This window comes from Sinocyclocheilus grahami, unplaced genomic scaffold (assembly GCF_001515645.1).
Source record: "Sinocyclocheilus grahami isolate Dianchi unplaced genomic scaffold, SAMN03320097.WGS_v1.1 scaffold428.1, whole genome shotgun sequence".
In the NCBI taxonomy this organism is placed as follows: domain Eukaryota; kingdom Metazoa; phylum Chordata; class Actinopteri; order Cypriniformes; family Cyprinidae; genus Sinocyclocheilus; species Sinocyclocheilus grahami.
In genome coordinates this window covers 529,488-546,763 of record NW_015505607.1, presented here as the reverse complement: position 1 = coordinate 546,763, position 17,276 = coordinate 529,488, and the positions used below count along the sequence as shown (strand labels likewise).

General features: G+C 38.2%; 1 protein-coding gene and 2 pseudogenes across 5 annotated transcripts in view; 1 reads left to right on the top strand and 2 right to left on the bottom strand.

Annotated features, from left to right (window-relative positions):
- Positions 1–4: 4 nt before the first annotated feature.
- LOC107551618 (DNA damage-induced apoptosis suppressor protein-like) lies at positions 5–2,482 on the bottom strand (annotated as a pseudogene).
- Positions 2,483–4,668: 2,186 nt separating this feature from the next.
- LOC107551602 (DNA polymerase theta-like) lies at positions 4,669–8,826 on the top strand (annotated as a pseudogene).
- Positions 8,827–12,271: 3,445 nt separating this feature from the next.
- Positions 12,272–17,276, bottom strand: part of LOC107551643 (baculoviral IAP repeat-containing protein 2-like) — an 11,317-nt gene continuing 6,312 nt past the window's right edge. For 2 of the 5 annotated variants that reach the window (XM_016233333.1, XM_016233332.1), the window contains exons 2-9: positions 15,342–16,889; positions 15,149–15,248; positions 14,994–15,072; positions 14,866–14,914; positions 13,358–13,600; positions 13,018–13,272; positions 12,737–12,778; positions 12,272–12,595 (exon numbers count right to left, since the gene is read on the bottom strand). In XM_016233333.1, coding sequence (XP_016088819.1) covers positions 12,402–12,595; positions 12,737–12,778; positions 13,018–13,272; positions 13,358–13,600; positions 14,866–14,914; positions 14,994–15,072; positions 15,149–15,248; positions 15,342–16,266 — 1,887 coding nt within the window. In that variant the 5' untranslated portion in view covers positions 16,267–16,889 and the 3' untranslated portion in view covers positions 12,272–12,401. The remainder of the gene's footprint in view (positions 12,596–12,736; positions 12,779–13,017; positions 13,273–13,357; positions 13,601–14,865; positions 14,915–14,993; positions 15,073–15,148; positions 15,249–15,341; positions 16,890–17,276) is intronic. The other 3 variants (XR_001604786.1, XM_016233335.1, XM_016233334.1) reach the window with 3 other exon arrangements.

Sequence of the window (17,276 nt, the reverse complement as noted above, 5' to 3'; positions counted from 1 at the left end):
TAATTCAAAATGAATTTTCAAAAAGATCTTTGGACCACTCATTTACAGATAAATTACAACTTGCATCCTGCATGTCAGACTTGCCTGAGAAACCCTCAGCAGACCCAACAATCGGCAACTGATCCACCTTTTGTCTTTTATCACTTAACCTCAGATCTATGATCTTACTTTTAAACTCACTCTTAATTTTTCCAGAGCATGAGTCTACATGTTTTTGGCTTCGCCTGGTCTTCTGTCCACATGAGTTGCTATAATAAGAAACTGGGGTGGATTGCAAACATGGTGAAAAAAGCAGAGAACCTGAACCTCCAGGCTCTGATGTGTTGCCATTCCTCAGTTCATTGACTTTAGAAATCTCTGTCACATCCGAATGGTTCATGTCCATACTGCTCTGACCAGAAGCAAACAAGTCTACAGAGCAATTGTATTTCTCCTCATGGTCATCAAACACAATACATTCCTGCTTGACTTTGCAATTTACAGAATGGACCTCACTTTGAGCACCATTTGCCCTTTTCATGGTTTACTGAACAAAAAGCCACAGAGGGTCTGCTCCTAGTTAATTGTTTTCTTTTTAAAGTGAGTTCTTTTTTTGTTCGAAAAAGACAATTGAGTGATTGCATGCACATGTAATGTCAGGACTGAAAGGAATCATCTTTTTTGAAGAATTGGTAATGCACAAAATAGTCTTACTGATCTCAGCATTGTTCATCTTAGTTTCAAGATTTTCTGGACAGTCATTTTCATTGTTCTCTTTCCAGCTTATGTTGTTCACATTGCACATTGGTGAGGACCATTTTTCACTAGAAAGAGGCATTTGTAGAGTTTTTGAGATGCTTGTGACCACTGAACTTTCAGTCAGAGAGCATCTATTTTGCACTTGAATTATTTGATCACCTTTACCTGAAATGCGCTCCTTTGTGTCAATTATCTCTGATATCTGAGGCTCAACACTGACAAAATCATGTAAACTTTCAGATAAAGGTGCGTCCTCTAAATCAAAACATATATTTTGACCAGAATGACTGTATAGTGACTTCTCACGTAAAGGTGCATCATATTCATCCCCGGTTTTAGCTCTTACAAGGCGTTCAGATGTAATTATTTCAGAATTATTTCCACAGGACAAAGTGCTCAGTGGCTTTATAGTGTCACATGCAGTAGAGCTGTTGAAATGTGCTGATGATTCAAACATGTCACAGCTCGAGGGAAAAGATTCTCTGTGAATCTTCTGTGTTTCATTCTTCAGTTCATCCTGTATACAATTAACATGCTTTAACTGACTGGTGTTGCTTTGGCTAGTGCTTTTACATGTTCTTGTCTCTTCATTCTTTGGTGAAAGAATATTATGATTACAGCCTCTGGACTGCTGTAACAAGTCATTACTTAATTCTTCAGGGGGGAAGCATAACCCTGGTGACTGCCATGCGCTTGAGAGTGTGAATTCTTCACTACTGGTTTGAGAATCCAACTTTGCACATGATGGAGGAGTATAATCAAAACTGCTGAACTCATTGCTTTGTGAACTTTGTGAGTCTTTCTGTTGTGATGGACAGATACTGTTGGCAGAATGAGAATTTGCTTGCAGGAGGTTTTTTAAATAACCGATTACAGTACATCCCATTGAAGACTCACATGGAGAAATGATCTGGCAGGCCACTAACTGTCCAGACAGCGAAGAAGTTGTGGCAACATTATGAGAAACCTGTTAGGAAGGAACAAGAAATGAGCAAAAAAAAAAAAAGGGGGATAATCTTGATGCCCCACCCCAAATTAAATGAAGAAATGCTCCATACCTTCAATCCAAAAATGACACATCTTCCTATAAAGCAGTCTTCCACAGCTTTAAAAAGCAGTTGTTGAACAGTAAGTGCACCTTCAGTTTTCTCCAAATCAATAAATCTGGAAACATCACACTTTATATCAGCAAGGAATCAACAGAAATGTTTGTTCAAGATGTTTAAAATCACACACCTTTGAAGGCCACCAGCAGTAATGCCAAAGAAGGGATTTAAACAACCCCCGAATACTGTCACACCAAATATATCTTGGTTTCTGGACACTTTAAATGACACATATCTGTAGTCCATGTTTTGTAAGTCACAAGTGAATCCACATCTTCCACATATAGCCCTAAAGATATGATTTAGAAGTTATTCATGATGTTCAGAAGCTTTTTAATTTAACACACACACACACAAAAGTAATTATGTTATAGCATCAGTAATTACACATAATGATACATTCAACATAATTCGAAATTATTGAATTTTATTAAAATTGATTGAATTTTACCACGTACCTTTTGCTTTGCTGAATTAATCTGGATAGACAGCCTTTGCAGCATGGATATACAAAACAAGAGTCTTGCAGAGAAAGTATTGTGCAACTCACCAGAGCCCGTGTGTTGCTCATGAGTGCTTAAAATACTGACAAAGTTTACAAACAACCATAACCATACATAATGATCAAATGACTGTTTAAAAACAGGCTACTATATGCTTGCATTTCAAAACATGAACGATTTTCTTCCTCGTTGGTTTTCTCCCTTAATTCTCAGAGAACACAGCTCCATCTACCGTACAATATTATAAATTATGTTCTATGTGTAAAGATAAATTGCGATCAATATACAATATAAAACCTTATAACTGTATTATTTCAGGTTTACATGAGTTAAAGAAATTGATCAAAGGTCCATTGTGATCACGTTGATGTATCATGTCTTTACTCTACGCTTGGTTTATACTGCAGATGTCAGTGTTGCCTTGTTTACAGTCTATGGTTGCGAGCTAGATGAGAACGGATCGTTCACAGATTCGTTCAAAAATCTGATTCACTACATCATTTAAGCAAACGGGATACAATATTGTGTAATATCTTTACAGTCAGTGGAGGAACCGCGACACTGTGGACGTGTTTCCCCGGGACGATTCTGTGTGCGAACTACGCGGGCTCGTTGATTTAGTTGGTTTTTGTTTTGTTTTAGCCTTGTTTTGATTTCTTAGAATTGTCATTAAATATGATTTTACACAAACTAATTTTGTAATGCCGACAGGACCAATGAAATATCACTCATTCAAAGACTTCGCGATGGCTTCATGTAAATAGGTTTATTCCACTGATATGTAATAGAAATTGTCAGCTCAACTGGCTGGACTGACAAGAGAAATAATTAACAACAAATAACAGTAATTTCTTTTAATTCACTAATATGAGATTGTTTATGTGGAGCGACGGGAGGTAGCACAATAGCTACGTTAACAATATATATATATATTATTATTATTGTTAATGTAGCTATTGTGTGTGTGTGTATATATATATATATTACTATTTATATTTTTACTCAACCAAAGCACTGTATGTAAAAACATTACTACTAATCATTTGATTTCTATATGTGATGACTACTTCAACGACAAGAAAGACTTATTTGGGACAGCATTGGTTTGTAAAGACAAAGGGGTAAGATATGTTGGAAATCTGAAACTGTCCAGCTTCTATTGATTGTGTACGTTTCCATGGTTTTGTTGACAAACTTGGTTGATATGGAGCTTTTAATGGTTCACTTTTTTTTAATTATAACGCCTACCAGAACTTTACACAATATATTATATGTACACAAATAAGTAAGCGAGACTTTAAATGAGTTCCCACTGAAAACAATAGAGTTGAAATCCCAGAGCTTTTTAATGTTGAGGCTATAATTAATATATTTTTCTCAGGGTGAGCTTGTGTTAACAGCCTATTTTTGCAGTTTTGTAGTTTGTTTTATGTGAGATGTGAAATGTAAGTATTGTTGACACTGACTGGTCATTTTTCATTTGTGTAGCTTAGTTCTTGCAGATGAGAAACCACATAGACAATCAAGTCACCGGCATCAAGCATCCTCTTCTGCAACAGATATATCTGAGAGCAGAAGATGTAATGAGCCAAAAGTATGATTTTTAATTTAGTTTATATAATATTATGCCACTGATAAGCTTTGTTACACTAAGTGCAAAATTCCCATTTTCTATTTAAAGCAAAACCAGAATAAGCAATGGATGCCAGGAGACTCCACTCTGGCTATGGATGTGGACATTCTACAAGCTATTGATGAAATGGGTCCAAAAGTCTTCAAATTCCAAATGGATGAAAACATTCAACAAACTGAATCGGCATCACTTCAGAAAAACTCTGACTTCCCACAAAATATTCATGAGCAACAAGTACAAAATGCAGAAGTCCAGGCTCAGCATGGTCACCATCAGAGCGCAAAAGAACCAGAACACAAACCAAAAAAAGAGAACGACTGGACGGATTTGGCCTAAAAGCTTTTGTTCAGTGAAACCAAAAAGACTGAAGCAGGAGGACGGGCCCCTGACTGTGAGATGAAATGTGACAGGGAATATTCTTCACCTCAAAAGATCCTCAACTCCATGAAAAAAACACCTAAAGTAGCAAACAGCAAGCAAATGTTACAGTTCAGAAGAGATACCAGCCCAAATGACTCTCTTAGTACCGCCAAGGATTACATTCTGCTCAGTCCAACACATATGGCTGCTGCTAAAGAGCGATCCATGTTGCTGCAGCAGAAGATATCAGTGAAAAACCTTTCAGTCTCTGTGCTGACCCCTCCTTCTGGACTGGATCTCAGTGTCCTCTGAGATGCTACACTACCAGATGCAGGTAAGATTTCCAACTCTTACATTTAAAGAAGTCAGAACTTGATTAAAGAACTCAAAGAATTGTCTAATTTCATCATTCATGGTATACTTATTCAGCTATTATTCCCATCTTTAATGTTATATGATCCTTTAAATCCTTTAGATCCTTTAATAAGAAACATTTCTTATTATTATCAATGTTAAAAACGATTGTGTTGCATGATAATTTAGTGGACACTGTGATACTTTTTCAGGATTCTTTGAGAATAGAATGTTCTAAAGAACAGCATTTATTTAAAACAAATCTTTTGTAACATCAATGTCTTTACTGTCAATTTTGATCAGTTAAATTTCTTTAAAATAACTTTCTGACTACTAACTTTTGAAATTTGTTTGGCATTTTTCTATTCAAAACAACAATAAGAAATGCTAGTATTTGAAATATTAATTCAGTTTTTGCTGTTTGTTGTTTCCCTGAGAAACAGCACCAGATCAAATACTAAATATATAAATTATAACTACTTCTGATTACATGATACTTTTCTAAATGTATGTTGTTATGTCATTTTTTCCCAGGCTAAAATTTTATATATATTTTTTAAGCTCCAACCAGTGGAAGAAAAACTTTGGTTTCAGAGTTGTTAATCTTGAAGAGAGTTTTGGAAACAAGACAAAAAGGCCATGTTCATTCTTCCTTTTGTGTCTGTGGCACGAGAGAAAATGTTTTATCTGCAGATTGGTTCCCATTTCCTGAGTGAATATGTAATTGTCAGTTATCTCAGTTTGCCCACTGATCATTTTTTTCTTTTTTTTAACTGAGTGCATGGTGCAGTATCTATATATATAATTGTTGATTTCAGAATTTAGTAAATCTGTGAATATACATCTTGGAATTTTGTTGACGAGATTTTGCTAATTTTATACTTGCTATTTTCATCCAGAATATATTTCAGTAGGCAGGGGTCAGAGTAGATCAGTATATGGGTAACAGTTCAGCAGCTGGTGGGTTTTCAGTTCTGGATGTCGCTTTTGCACAATAGAGAAAGCTAATGGACTCATTAACAGGCTCATTGAAGAAGACAAATTGGATCTACTTGGTAAAATAATGACATTTCCTTAACACTTAAGTTACTTACTCTTACAGGTACTCTTGTTAAACTACATTTTCACACAATTTGCAGGAATTGTTGTGGTCGATGAGCTGCACATGCATGGGGACTCTGTTCCCCCCCCCCAAAAAATTGTTAAAGGGGTCATATGATGAGTCCAGCCCGGGGTCGTCACATGTGGTTGCCACAAGCCCGCCGGCCGCGCCATTCTCAAGCCCACCGGCCACCGCTCACTCAAGCCGGCCTCCGCTCACTCTAGGCTGCCATGTGTTTCATTGTGAAAGCGAAACTACTTTGTTTGGTCTTCCAAAAGAGGACATGACTAGAAATCAGTGGTTAAGTTGTATTTACAACACTGTTCCAGAACACTTCAACCCAAATATTCATTTGTGTGCAGCACATTTTATGGAGGACTGTTTCCTGATCCTGGGAGAGTAGACTACAATGCGGGCTGTTCTGACTGTTTTCATTTAAAGGATTTGCCACTGACGATTCAAACGCGAGTTTTGAGCAGTGTAGAGTAGCGCTTGTTGTTTGTAATTTCTCCGATCACAAATGCAGACATGGTTTTATATTTACGCGGCGCGATGCAACGCAATGCGTAAAAAGACCGTATAAGTCATTATAATCCGTAATTATGTCCCCACTGGATGTAACAAATGCCTAGTTTATAATGGGTTTTAATGTTTTTGAATCGTCGCTCCGGCCGGACAGGGCATCACAATATGGTAAGGGGCGTAACATTTCCGTCACACACTTGAGGTATTCGGCCAATCACAACGCACTGGATAGCTGGCCAATCAGAGCACACCTCGCTTTTCAGACCGATGAGCTTTGTAAAATTTGATGCATTTCAGAAAGGCGGGGGATAGAGGAGAAACAATAATGTACAGTATGTGGAAAATAAGTTTTTTGAACCTTAAACCGCATAAACATTTCATTACACCAAATACACAAAATAATGTTCTTTTTAGCAACATCATATGACCCCTTTAAAAAGTGACAGTTAAGACTTTTAAAATGTTACAAAAAATTTATTTCAAATCATCAAATAATCCTTTTTTATTTATTTTTGCGGTTTTCACAAAAATATTAAGAAGCACAATCTTCCTTCAGAAATAGCCACGTGTGGAAGAAGCTGAATCAGAAGTTCATAGCAAAGGGGCTATTGAAGCCTGCATAGAGTGGCTGATGGACAATGAGTTTATACATATACAGAAGGAGGGAGATGGTAAAAAAAATCTCACAGTATTTTTGTGGTTTCTGATAGATGTTGACATTTTGATAATTGTCTGTCTCACAGTGGAGAGGTACTGCCCCACACATCTGGGTTCTGTGACTCTGTCCTCATCTTTATCACCAGCAGAAGCCCTGGGGATTTTTGCAGATCTTCAGAGAGCAATGAACGGATTTGTATTGGAAAATGATCTCCATATCCTCTATCAGGTAGACAAAACAGTTATGGGTAAACAGTAAAACAGTTACAGTTATTAAAATATGGGTTATTAACAAAATTGTGTTATGCATTTTTAAAATAACACCTGTGTATGTGGACTGGAATACAATAGACTGGTACCAGTTCTTCTGTCTTTGGTAGCAACTACCATCTGCAATGAAACGGGTGGCTTGAGATGGTGGGCATCCAAGAAGGTTTCCTGGCTCACTCCAGGAAAAGCAACGCAGATGGCCATTCACAAATGGTACCATGTATTTTCTGAATATAGAGTGCTTTAATTAATGTTTACATTTAAGTAGCAGTATGTTGATGTGTATTTTTTTTTTTGTGCAGTTTTTTCACAACATTAGTTCTCCATGACCTGGTAAGCGAAGAACCACTTGGAGCTGTAGCAAAGAAGTATGGCTGTAGTCGAGGACAGCTTCAGTCACTTCAGCAGTCTGCCTCAACATATGCAGGTAGATATCTCTTCATACTGTAGGCATGGGCTTACTTATCAATATGAGATAAACAATGCCAGAAATAAAAATTTGGCAACACTTTTTTTTTTCAGGTATGGTTACAGTATTCTGTAATCTACTTGAATGGCACAACCTAGAGCTGCTTCTGTCCCAGTTCCAGAGTCGTCTGAGTTTTGGAGTCCAGAGGGAGTTGTGTGATCTGGTTCGTATTTCTTTACTAAACGCCCAGAGAGCACGTACACTCTACAGCTCTGGGTTTGTCACAGAGAGGTTGCCAGAGCTGAAGTTACAGAGGTGGAGAAGGCCCTCAGGAAAGCTATCCCTTTCAAAAGGTAATGAAACAGGGAGATGATCAGCTTAAAACGTTTATTTCATGTTGTTCTTATGTTTGATAAGCATTTCATTATTGATGAATGTGGTCATTTGTGATATATCAGTTATCGGCCGATATTACAGAGTTTTTAAATGATTGATTTCAGTTGAGTTAAAAAAAAAATTTTTTTTTTACATTTAAATCACCCTTGCAGTTGTCGAACTGTTATTTTAAGTTCATATTTTAAAATAATCAATAAACAATCTTTAGTAACTCAAAATAAATGTTCCATGTTTCCTACTGTATTACAATGTTGTGGTGCATATATTCACTTGTAGCATTTAAAATGACTGATTTATTTGTGTTTTATTTTTAATTTAGTTGGGCATTAATTTAGTTTGTATTATGGTTACCATCCATAATGGTTTATTGTTATGGACAGAATTTGAATATTGGGTCATCCATAGATTATTTCAAGTCATACTGTGATCATTTGAATCTCCACAACTCCAGGCAGGCAGTGGATGAGAGTGAGGTAGAGGCTCAAGAACATAAGAGCATGCTCAGCAAATCGTGGCTGAGGCCCAGCTGCTCCTCCAGCAGGATTTGGCACTTCTTGGGGTGGAATGGAACCCAGCATTCCTCTCAACAAAGACCTAGCCAGATTCCTATTCACCTGAGGAATCAGCCAACAAAAAAATTCTAGTCTATGTCAAGGGGCCCAGAACATGAAGAGAGACAAAATGTAACTGCTAATGTGGACGAACAGAAGTTATTGGTGGATACACATGCTGACAGTTGTTTCCATCCTCGTTTGAGGCCATTAGAGATCACTACTAATTCAGAAAAGCCAATGGATGTTGACTGTCAGCCTGCTAAGAAATGTGAACAGCAATCAAGTACACTGCATAAAGTTATAAAATCAATATATGCAAAAGACAAGGGCTGTAAAAATAACCAAACAGCTGAGTCACCAGATTGTTCTTCAAAATCATTTCAAAGGAAATTAGGACACAATTCCTGTATAACAAGTACCTGCAACTCTAGCAATGGCCATCATTGTGTAAGTCCAGTTTTGAAACGTAGAAGGATGGATTTTGTGGATGCTGATGCAAAACCCACAGTCAGTGAAGCAAAAACACCAGCTCTAATCTCAAAAGGCCCAAAACTAATATCAAAAGTTGAAGAGCTTTGCTTAAATATACCTGAAACTGACTGTAGAATAGACAAGATGAATCTCCAGTCATCCATTGCTGGACTGAACCAAGTCATTGAGTCAAAAACATTTTTTCACTCGTGTGCTTCACTAAAGGATGGGAAAACCCCAAATGTCACTGCGAAAAAGTCCACATCTAAAATTAAATATTTAAATCACAGTATAAAAGAAGTTTACCATGAAACTCAAAATGAAAAGCGAGAAACGATTACTCACAGTTTCAGGAAATTCAGCAGCAGAGATGAGAATGAAGGTGGCTTAAAGGTGAACACCAGAGTTAAACATGGCATATGTCATTCTGAGAATCTTAGCTCTCCGGACTTGTACAGAAATGGATTAGAGGAGTTTGGTGATAGTTTTCAACTTGATACACAGACTGAGAAAATGCTTCAAGGGGATGATTTTTCATATGGCCGTGGTAATTTAAACGTTCTCAAAGAAAATAAACAGAACAATCATGATGATTCAGAAAGTGAGATGAAAGTTGTCAAGCAGTCATCTTTCTTGGAAAATGAGAATAAGACATCTAAAGACCAAAACAAAGACCCGGTTGAAGGTTTATCACCTCATAAGAATGGCCCGGCCACTGAATTCAAACCGAAATATAACATCTCATGTACTGACAGCCAGTTGGAGAATATTTAAAATTACAGTAACTAGGTTACTGAAGAAGAATCAAGTGCAACTAAACCAGCTGAGCAAAGGGAAAATCACGAGTCCTCTGATCATGTTACTGACAACAGCTTCAATCGGAGCAGCAGTTTTCTGTTTGACAGTCTCTATGACAACTCCATCTTGGATGCCATGGAGGAGGCAGCAATGAATTTAGACAGCAAAGAAGAGCAGGTGGTTGAAGCACATGCTAATTCAAACGGCTCTTCTCCAGAACTCATTCCGGAGAGAAGAGATGCCGTGTCAACAGAGGATCAGGAAGCAATCCAATGGGGTGAATCATCTTTCAACCTTTCAGAATGGGGAAATTCACTACTTATTGGAGAGTAGTGCCTTGATAAAATGAATAATGTTATCAAGGCTTGTGATGGCCCAAGATTGGGTGCAGAGAAGCCCAGTTATACAGATGACATTGTGTCTGAACTACATGCATCACAAAGCAATGAGCCTCATTCATGCGTTTCAGCTGAAAGACGCCAATTAAACAGTTCACCGTTTCACATCAGCCCAGGAATGCAGGACATTTTTGATAAATGGTCTGATCAGTTTTCAACCCTATCTGAGGTTCCAGGGCAGGCAAATTCGGGTTAAAATTACCACCTCAGCTATACAATCACCTCTTAATGTCACCAAGCACAGGTCTGAACTGGATCCAATTTCTAAAACCAGTACGCAGAAAGAATATCAGTCTTGTTTGAGGACAAACACAGCATCAGAGTTAGACATGTCTCTGGCTGATGAGGGCTTTACGAGGCTTTATCAGAGTCAATAATTTCCTGCTTCAAACACCTGCAGTCCAGAAACATTCTCCATAATTGATGTGGTAAGCGATAAAAAACTTTTCCATACATTTATAAAGGAGTGGAAAACAAAGGACAGATTTGATCTTGCTCTTGCCTGTGAGAAGATAGACAACACCTCACTGCAACCTGAGACAGTTATAGGTGGAAAATTCAAAAAACGTAAGACTTTAGAGAAATTTTGCTTCCTATATGTATTAGTATCCTAATATACAGTACATATAAGAAAATGTAATATCCAGATATTATCCAGTCTTTAAACTTATCCTCTGTTTGAAGCTACTACCCCAATGAGAAAAATATTTTTTTTTTATCTTTAAAAAGTATTTTTTTATGTAAACAACTATATGGTAGTCACTTATATTATCCCTTGAAACTCTTTAAATTGAATTTTTAACATTTTGTCAATAGATTTGTTATGGAATAATCTATGGCATGGGAGCAAAGTCTCTTGGAGAACAAATGGGCGTTGAGGAGAATGATGCTGCCTGCTACATTGAAACATTTAAATCCAGATACACGGGTAAATTACATTTTACAATTGCTGTCTGGTCCAAAAAAAAAATCCTGAAATAATAACAGTATCATTTTATATTTTTCTTTAAGGCATTCAGAACATTCTGCATGAAACTGTGCAGAAGTATGGGGAAAATGGTTATGTGCAGACATTACTTGGCAGGAATTTGTTATGAGCAGACATTACTCAGCAGGGAAAAAATTTCATATTTACCTGGAATAAAAGACAAATGTGTACATAAAGTCTCACGTAAGTCTTCATGAGCCCTCCATTAGAATATATCTGGAGTGGAATAAGAGTTTCATTTTGATCCTCATTTTTAGGCAGAGCGACAGGCAGTGAACACAACCATGCAGGGTTCTGCTGCTGACATTGTCAAATTAGCAACCAACAACATCCAGCATAGATTGGAGGCAGCATTTCCTGGAGTTCCCACATCACATCACATCAACATCCTCCAATCAGATCGGGTATGACCAACTTCATATTACAGCATTTTCACTTTTAAATGTGAAATGTGAATATATATGTTGAATATGTTTTTGTTCAGGCAGTAGGCACAGAAATCAGATTCGACCCTCTCGAGGAGGCTTTTTTATACTTAACTATACTAAACTCATTTATGAGGTTGCAGAGGAAGATGTCATTCAGGTAATTAGAAAGACTAGTCTTTCTAAATATTACATTAACCTTGGATAATGAGAAAAGTCAAGTGGTGACAAGTATAATTTATTTTTTACAGGTGGCACAGATTGTGAAGCAAATGGAGACAGTTGTGAAATTGTATGTAAAGCTTAGAGTAAAAGTCAAAGTGGGACAAAATAATTTTTCCTTTTTCTCTTCTACTGTTTACATGTAAATTACTGAGCATGATTATGAATTACTTGAACTGTTAAAACACTAAATATAACTATATATATATATATATGCAGTAAATGTTTTTAATCTGAAATAAAATTCAACATATGCTGTTAGTGTTAAGTGTGAAGAAATTGTGTGCAAAACTTGAAATGGAAATATTTCTGTACATACATCTGTAAAAAATTTTTTAAAAGATCAAGAAATCGGACATTTGTTCAGTTTCACGGTTTAATTTAATTCAGAAACACGTTGAATTTTTATTCACATTGTGAATTTTAATTAAAGAATACAATTTGTAAATCCAGTCACTTATTTTGTTACTTATCAATGGATAACTATTCATTTTATGATAGGAAAGTATGGACAGTGCCTTTAACCAATCCTCTACATATGGGGCACTTGCGTAAAGAAGGTGCACACTCTTTGCATACCACTAGGTGACCACAGGGGATGAAGACAATGTTGACCTCCTTGTCCATGCAAACTTTGCATGTGCGCTCCTCTTGAAGTCTTCTCAACTGTTCCTCCATAGGCAAGTCTGTGAACATGATGGACACAGTCAATCACTTTATATAAACTCTTTGTTTCAGAGTGGGATCTAACTGATTCCCTTAGTGTGATGGCTAGAGATAAAAAGGGGCAAAATCAAAAGAAAACCTTTTCTCATGTTTGAATATACCTGAAAGATCTTGACTCGGTGATGCAGCTTCATTTGTCTGGGCTGAAATTGCAGTAAGAACAAAAAATAAAAATTGGTTGTCAATATTATGTAGCGATTATGTTTGCTGTGGATTTGTCCCTGCTCTTCTTAGGATCTTTACAAAAGGCATCACCTTTTTTTTAATGGTTCAAGTGTTCCTATCTACTGGCCGTGCAATTTTACACTGACACAGACTAACAACATGTAACACTGAAAATTTACAGACACTTTATCTCATATCTGATTCATATATTACATACCCATCAGTTCTCTCAGCAGGTACACATCATTCTTCTTGATCCAGTTGCGGAAAACCTCTGCTGCGGCATTTCCTTTCAACAGGACTAAATCAATGAGCTGCCCTGTCTGCTGCTTGACTGAAGTGCAGTTACGAATAGTGTCATACTCTTTCTGTGAAATGACGTTCTCCTCCAGAAGATGATCCATTAAGCTCTGGACGCTTTTTAGACGCTGTGTCAAGGCAGCATGATGTTTCTTAAGGAAAGTAAAACCATCTGCAAAAAAACAAGTGTTGGATTCAGTCAAGTCCAAATCTTGAATCATTAGACAGCTGGTAGAAGATACATTCTGTAGAAATACCTGAGGCCATCTCCTCTGCAAGAAGCTCTCGCTCCTCCTCTCTCTTCTCATCTTCTGCACTTAGTAAATCAGACACCAATTCTTGAACAGTTTTGTAATTCTCTCCACTTGTAAGAATTTTGCTCTGGACTGTTTGCTTCACCAGGCTACGCTCAAATCCCATCTCTAAAGCAGACTTTACCACGGGATTGTTCATCATCACTGCATCTTCTGAACGGTCTTCTCCAGGACCCAGGTGTACAACTTCACATGGGTAAAAAAAAAAATAAAAAATCATATTTAATCTACTTTAGTCAGCGTAAACTTGACTAAAATTAATGAATACAAAACTTGACATGGAATACTAACTAAATTTAAAGGTGACCCATTATGCAAAAATCACTTTTATAAGGTGTTTGAACACAATTGTGTGGCCGCAGTGTGTGAAAACAACCAGCCTATAATCGTAAAAATCCACCCACTAGTTTTTTTTTAATAATCACAATAAATCATAAACAGTCTCTCCAAACCAGTGGTTCCAGATTTCTCCCTATAATGACGTCATATTAGCGAAAGTCCTGCCAATTGTGACACTCTCTGCCCTATTAGCATAGACACCGGCCTGAGTGAGAAGCAGCAGTCCACCATTACTGTTTTCTTGCTGTAGCTGCTGGAGATACAATGTCAGCGACAAAGAGGCATCACAAGTGTCGTGTGCTTGGATGCACCAACGAACACAGGAGTCTCCATAGACCGCTGAGGAGACGGTGGTTAAATTTCATTTTCGAAGGAAATGTCCCAGGAAAAAACCCCCGGAAAAGTAAGATATGTTTGTGCAAATCATTTTACGCCAGACGGCCTCACAAACGAGGGTCAGTTCAGAGCTGGAGTTGTGCAAAGATTGATTCTGAAAGAGGGATCGATACCAACGCTTCGTGCGCGAACGTCAGCTCCAGACAAACTGATGCTGCCTTCACGTGCTACCAGAATGATCGTAAATAGGAATGTGGTAGTTAAAAATTGCATATGAAAGCAATGTGAAATCGACCGCTTGAATTTGTCGAGCTCATAATGTGATAGCACCATGAGACCAGCTATGTCGTTATTTTTTTTTGCGCCGTGCTCCCTGTCTGTAATTCATAAACGTGCATTTACTATGCACAGTACAGTCAGATTGTGTGATATTGTCCTGTTTTGTTGTTGCCTGTATGCCGGAGAGCTCTTGAAGCTCCGCCCTCTTCTGAAAAGGGAGGTGGGAGCACCCGCTCATTTGCATTTAAAGGGACAAACACAAACACAAAAATCATGCATTTTTGCTCATACCCTAAAAGTTGCCATTTCAACAAGCTATAAAACATTATATGTGGGGTATTTTGAGATAAAACTTCACATACACACTCTGGGGACATCAGAGGTTTATTTTACAGCTTGTAAAAAGGGGCATAATAGGTCACCTTTAAAGGACATTATCAATGATAAAAGATGTGGAAATTAGTATCACATGTAGGTCAACACAATAGAAAACTTACCAGGTGGATCAATAAATTCTCTCGAGTTGCTGTCTCCATTAGTCAAGAGCTGTAAAACATGTAAACTAGGTTAAGATATCCATCAGGGTGCATCGTATTGTTTGAATAGCAAATTATTTTTAACAAACCTGTTCAAATAGTCTTGGAAATCTTGCTTGAATCTGATGAACAAATTCTTGGCCCTTTTCTTGCAACAAGTATTCACATCTAGAAGAACATGCATGCATAATTAATATTCACATAATGTCATCATGGGACAGAAAATGATGCCACTTTTATTTACCTTGGAAACCACTTAGCATGTTCTACCCATGGATCATCACCAGATTCCCAACATCTGAGTCCACCATCACAACAAAAGCACTTCACATCATCGTTACGACCTACCGAAACAAACAAAGAAATAATAGTAAGCATGGGGATCTAACCACAAATGTTATACATTGAATGACTTGTAATATCATCAAAACTCTTACCAACATAGTAAAAACCAGCTTTAGCCAATTGGTCTGGTCGAACAGGTATTCTCGAGGGCCAGTTGACAAACGTAAGCAGCCTTTCTTCACACTGTTGCATTGCCGAGTTGGATACATTGGAAAGGCCGCCACCAGATAACGGTATGTTATCTGCACGGTCGCCTCGAACAAAGCGGCAGTTGGGGTAATGCCTCAGGTGCTCAGATACCGCCCGGTCTCCTGGTTCCCAGTTGTTGAGCTGGCCGCCACAACTGAAGCAAGCCACCCTGTCGCCCTGGCCAAGGTAATAGAAACCAGCTTTGGCAAGCTCAGCTGGAGTTACAGTAGCAAGAGTCCAATTCTGAAACGTGTCAAGGCGCTCCTGTTCCCGACGCATACTGGGATTATGAAAAGCCGGTGGTCGCTGGTGAGACATATCCTCCACTCCACGGGAGGAAATGGGACTGGAGGGTGCCAGGTTGGTGAATCCCATGTTTAGGTAACCCACCTGCTCCTCTGTCTGGCCAGAAACAGATGCCGCAGTGGTCGACGCTCCTGCGGTTGCAGGGGCGGACAGCTGCAGGACGGCTATGTTGCGAAGTGGGGAAAAGGCTGAGTGGGAGGACGACAGGAGGTTTGCGGTGGCAGGTAAACTCTGGATGAAGCTGCAGTTGGGAGACAGCTGTTTGTGGCGCTCGGCAGGGCAGTCACCGGACTGCCAGTTGTCAGCCGTCATATTGCAGCGGAAACACTGGACACGGTCGCCCACTCCGGTGTAATAAAAGCCTGCTCGAGCGAGACTCCGCTCCGTCACCAGAGCAGTGGTGGGGAACTTAGCATACGTGGATATACGAAAGAGTTCAGATGAATTATCATACTGTAAATCTGCAGGGGCGCTATTGCGACACAAACCCCTCAGGAATGCACTGTTTTGTATAATTTCCATTTAACAAAAAACTGGGGAAAGGGATGTCCAGAGGAGAGAAAGGCTTGAATACCCTGTGTGCTTGCAGAAGATGAACTGTGTGAGCAAGACAAATAAGATTACACAAACATCTAACCTTACGAAAAAAAATTCCTCATCAATCATGATTCATGTCCTTACAAGATGACTCGATTACACAACAAGGGTCTTCACAGAAATGGTGACACGTGCAGTGAACTAAAACTGCATGAACATAATGTGATGCATAAAACAAGCCACAAACAAACAAAGCTTGTTTGGATGAACAAGATGAATCTGATGAGATTCCTCCACGGCAGCTCTTGAAGCTCATCCTGGATCACTAAGAAATACACCACAGCTACACTGACCTAAACACATTTTTAAATGACAAATGGTGGTTTCTTTGGACCTTAACAAATAATCAGTGTGAAATCCAACATAAAAATGTAACCACAGGTTGTGTCCATTCAAGTCTTTCTCTCTGCTGGACATCCCATGACGGGTGTCTAGTCGTCCATGACAGAACACACAATCTTATTATAAAAATGAAATGAAATGAACTCTTGAACAGATACACGATCGATGTTGGAGGTATGTGACTCCTTCCCCTATGTTGCAGGAACCTGAAAATAACACAAAACCGCATGTTTAATTTACAGGTCTATATTAAATGTCATGTTTTTCCCAATACAAAAGGCATGAAGGGTAAAGTAAAACTTGTATATCACTAAACAGGAGACTGAAAATCTTGAATGAAAATGTAATATTAAATAAGTTAAAGTCAGCATGAAATGGAAGGTGCGATCATTCATTCTTCCCTATTGTGAGGTATGTATTTGAGAGAAACGGCTTCTTAAAAAAGAAAGAAAAAAAAATGTAGGGCCAGACTTGCTTTTGTTCATTGGAAATTGAATGAATCATATTTTGTATACAGGTTGCTGGAAGGGAGGGATTATTGTCCTTCCCTCAGTGCACACATTATCAGAGAAGAGTTGTTGCGAGATTGGGGG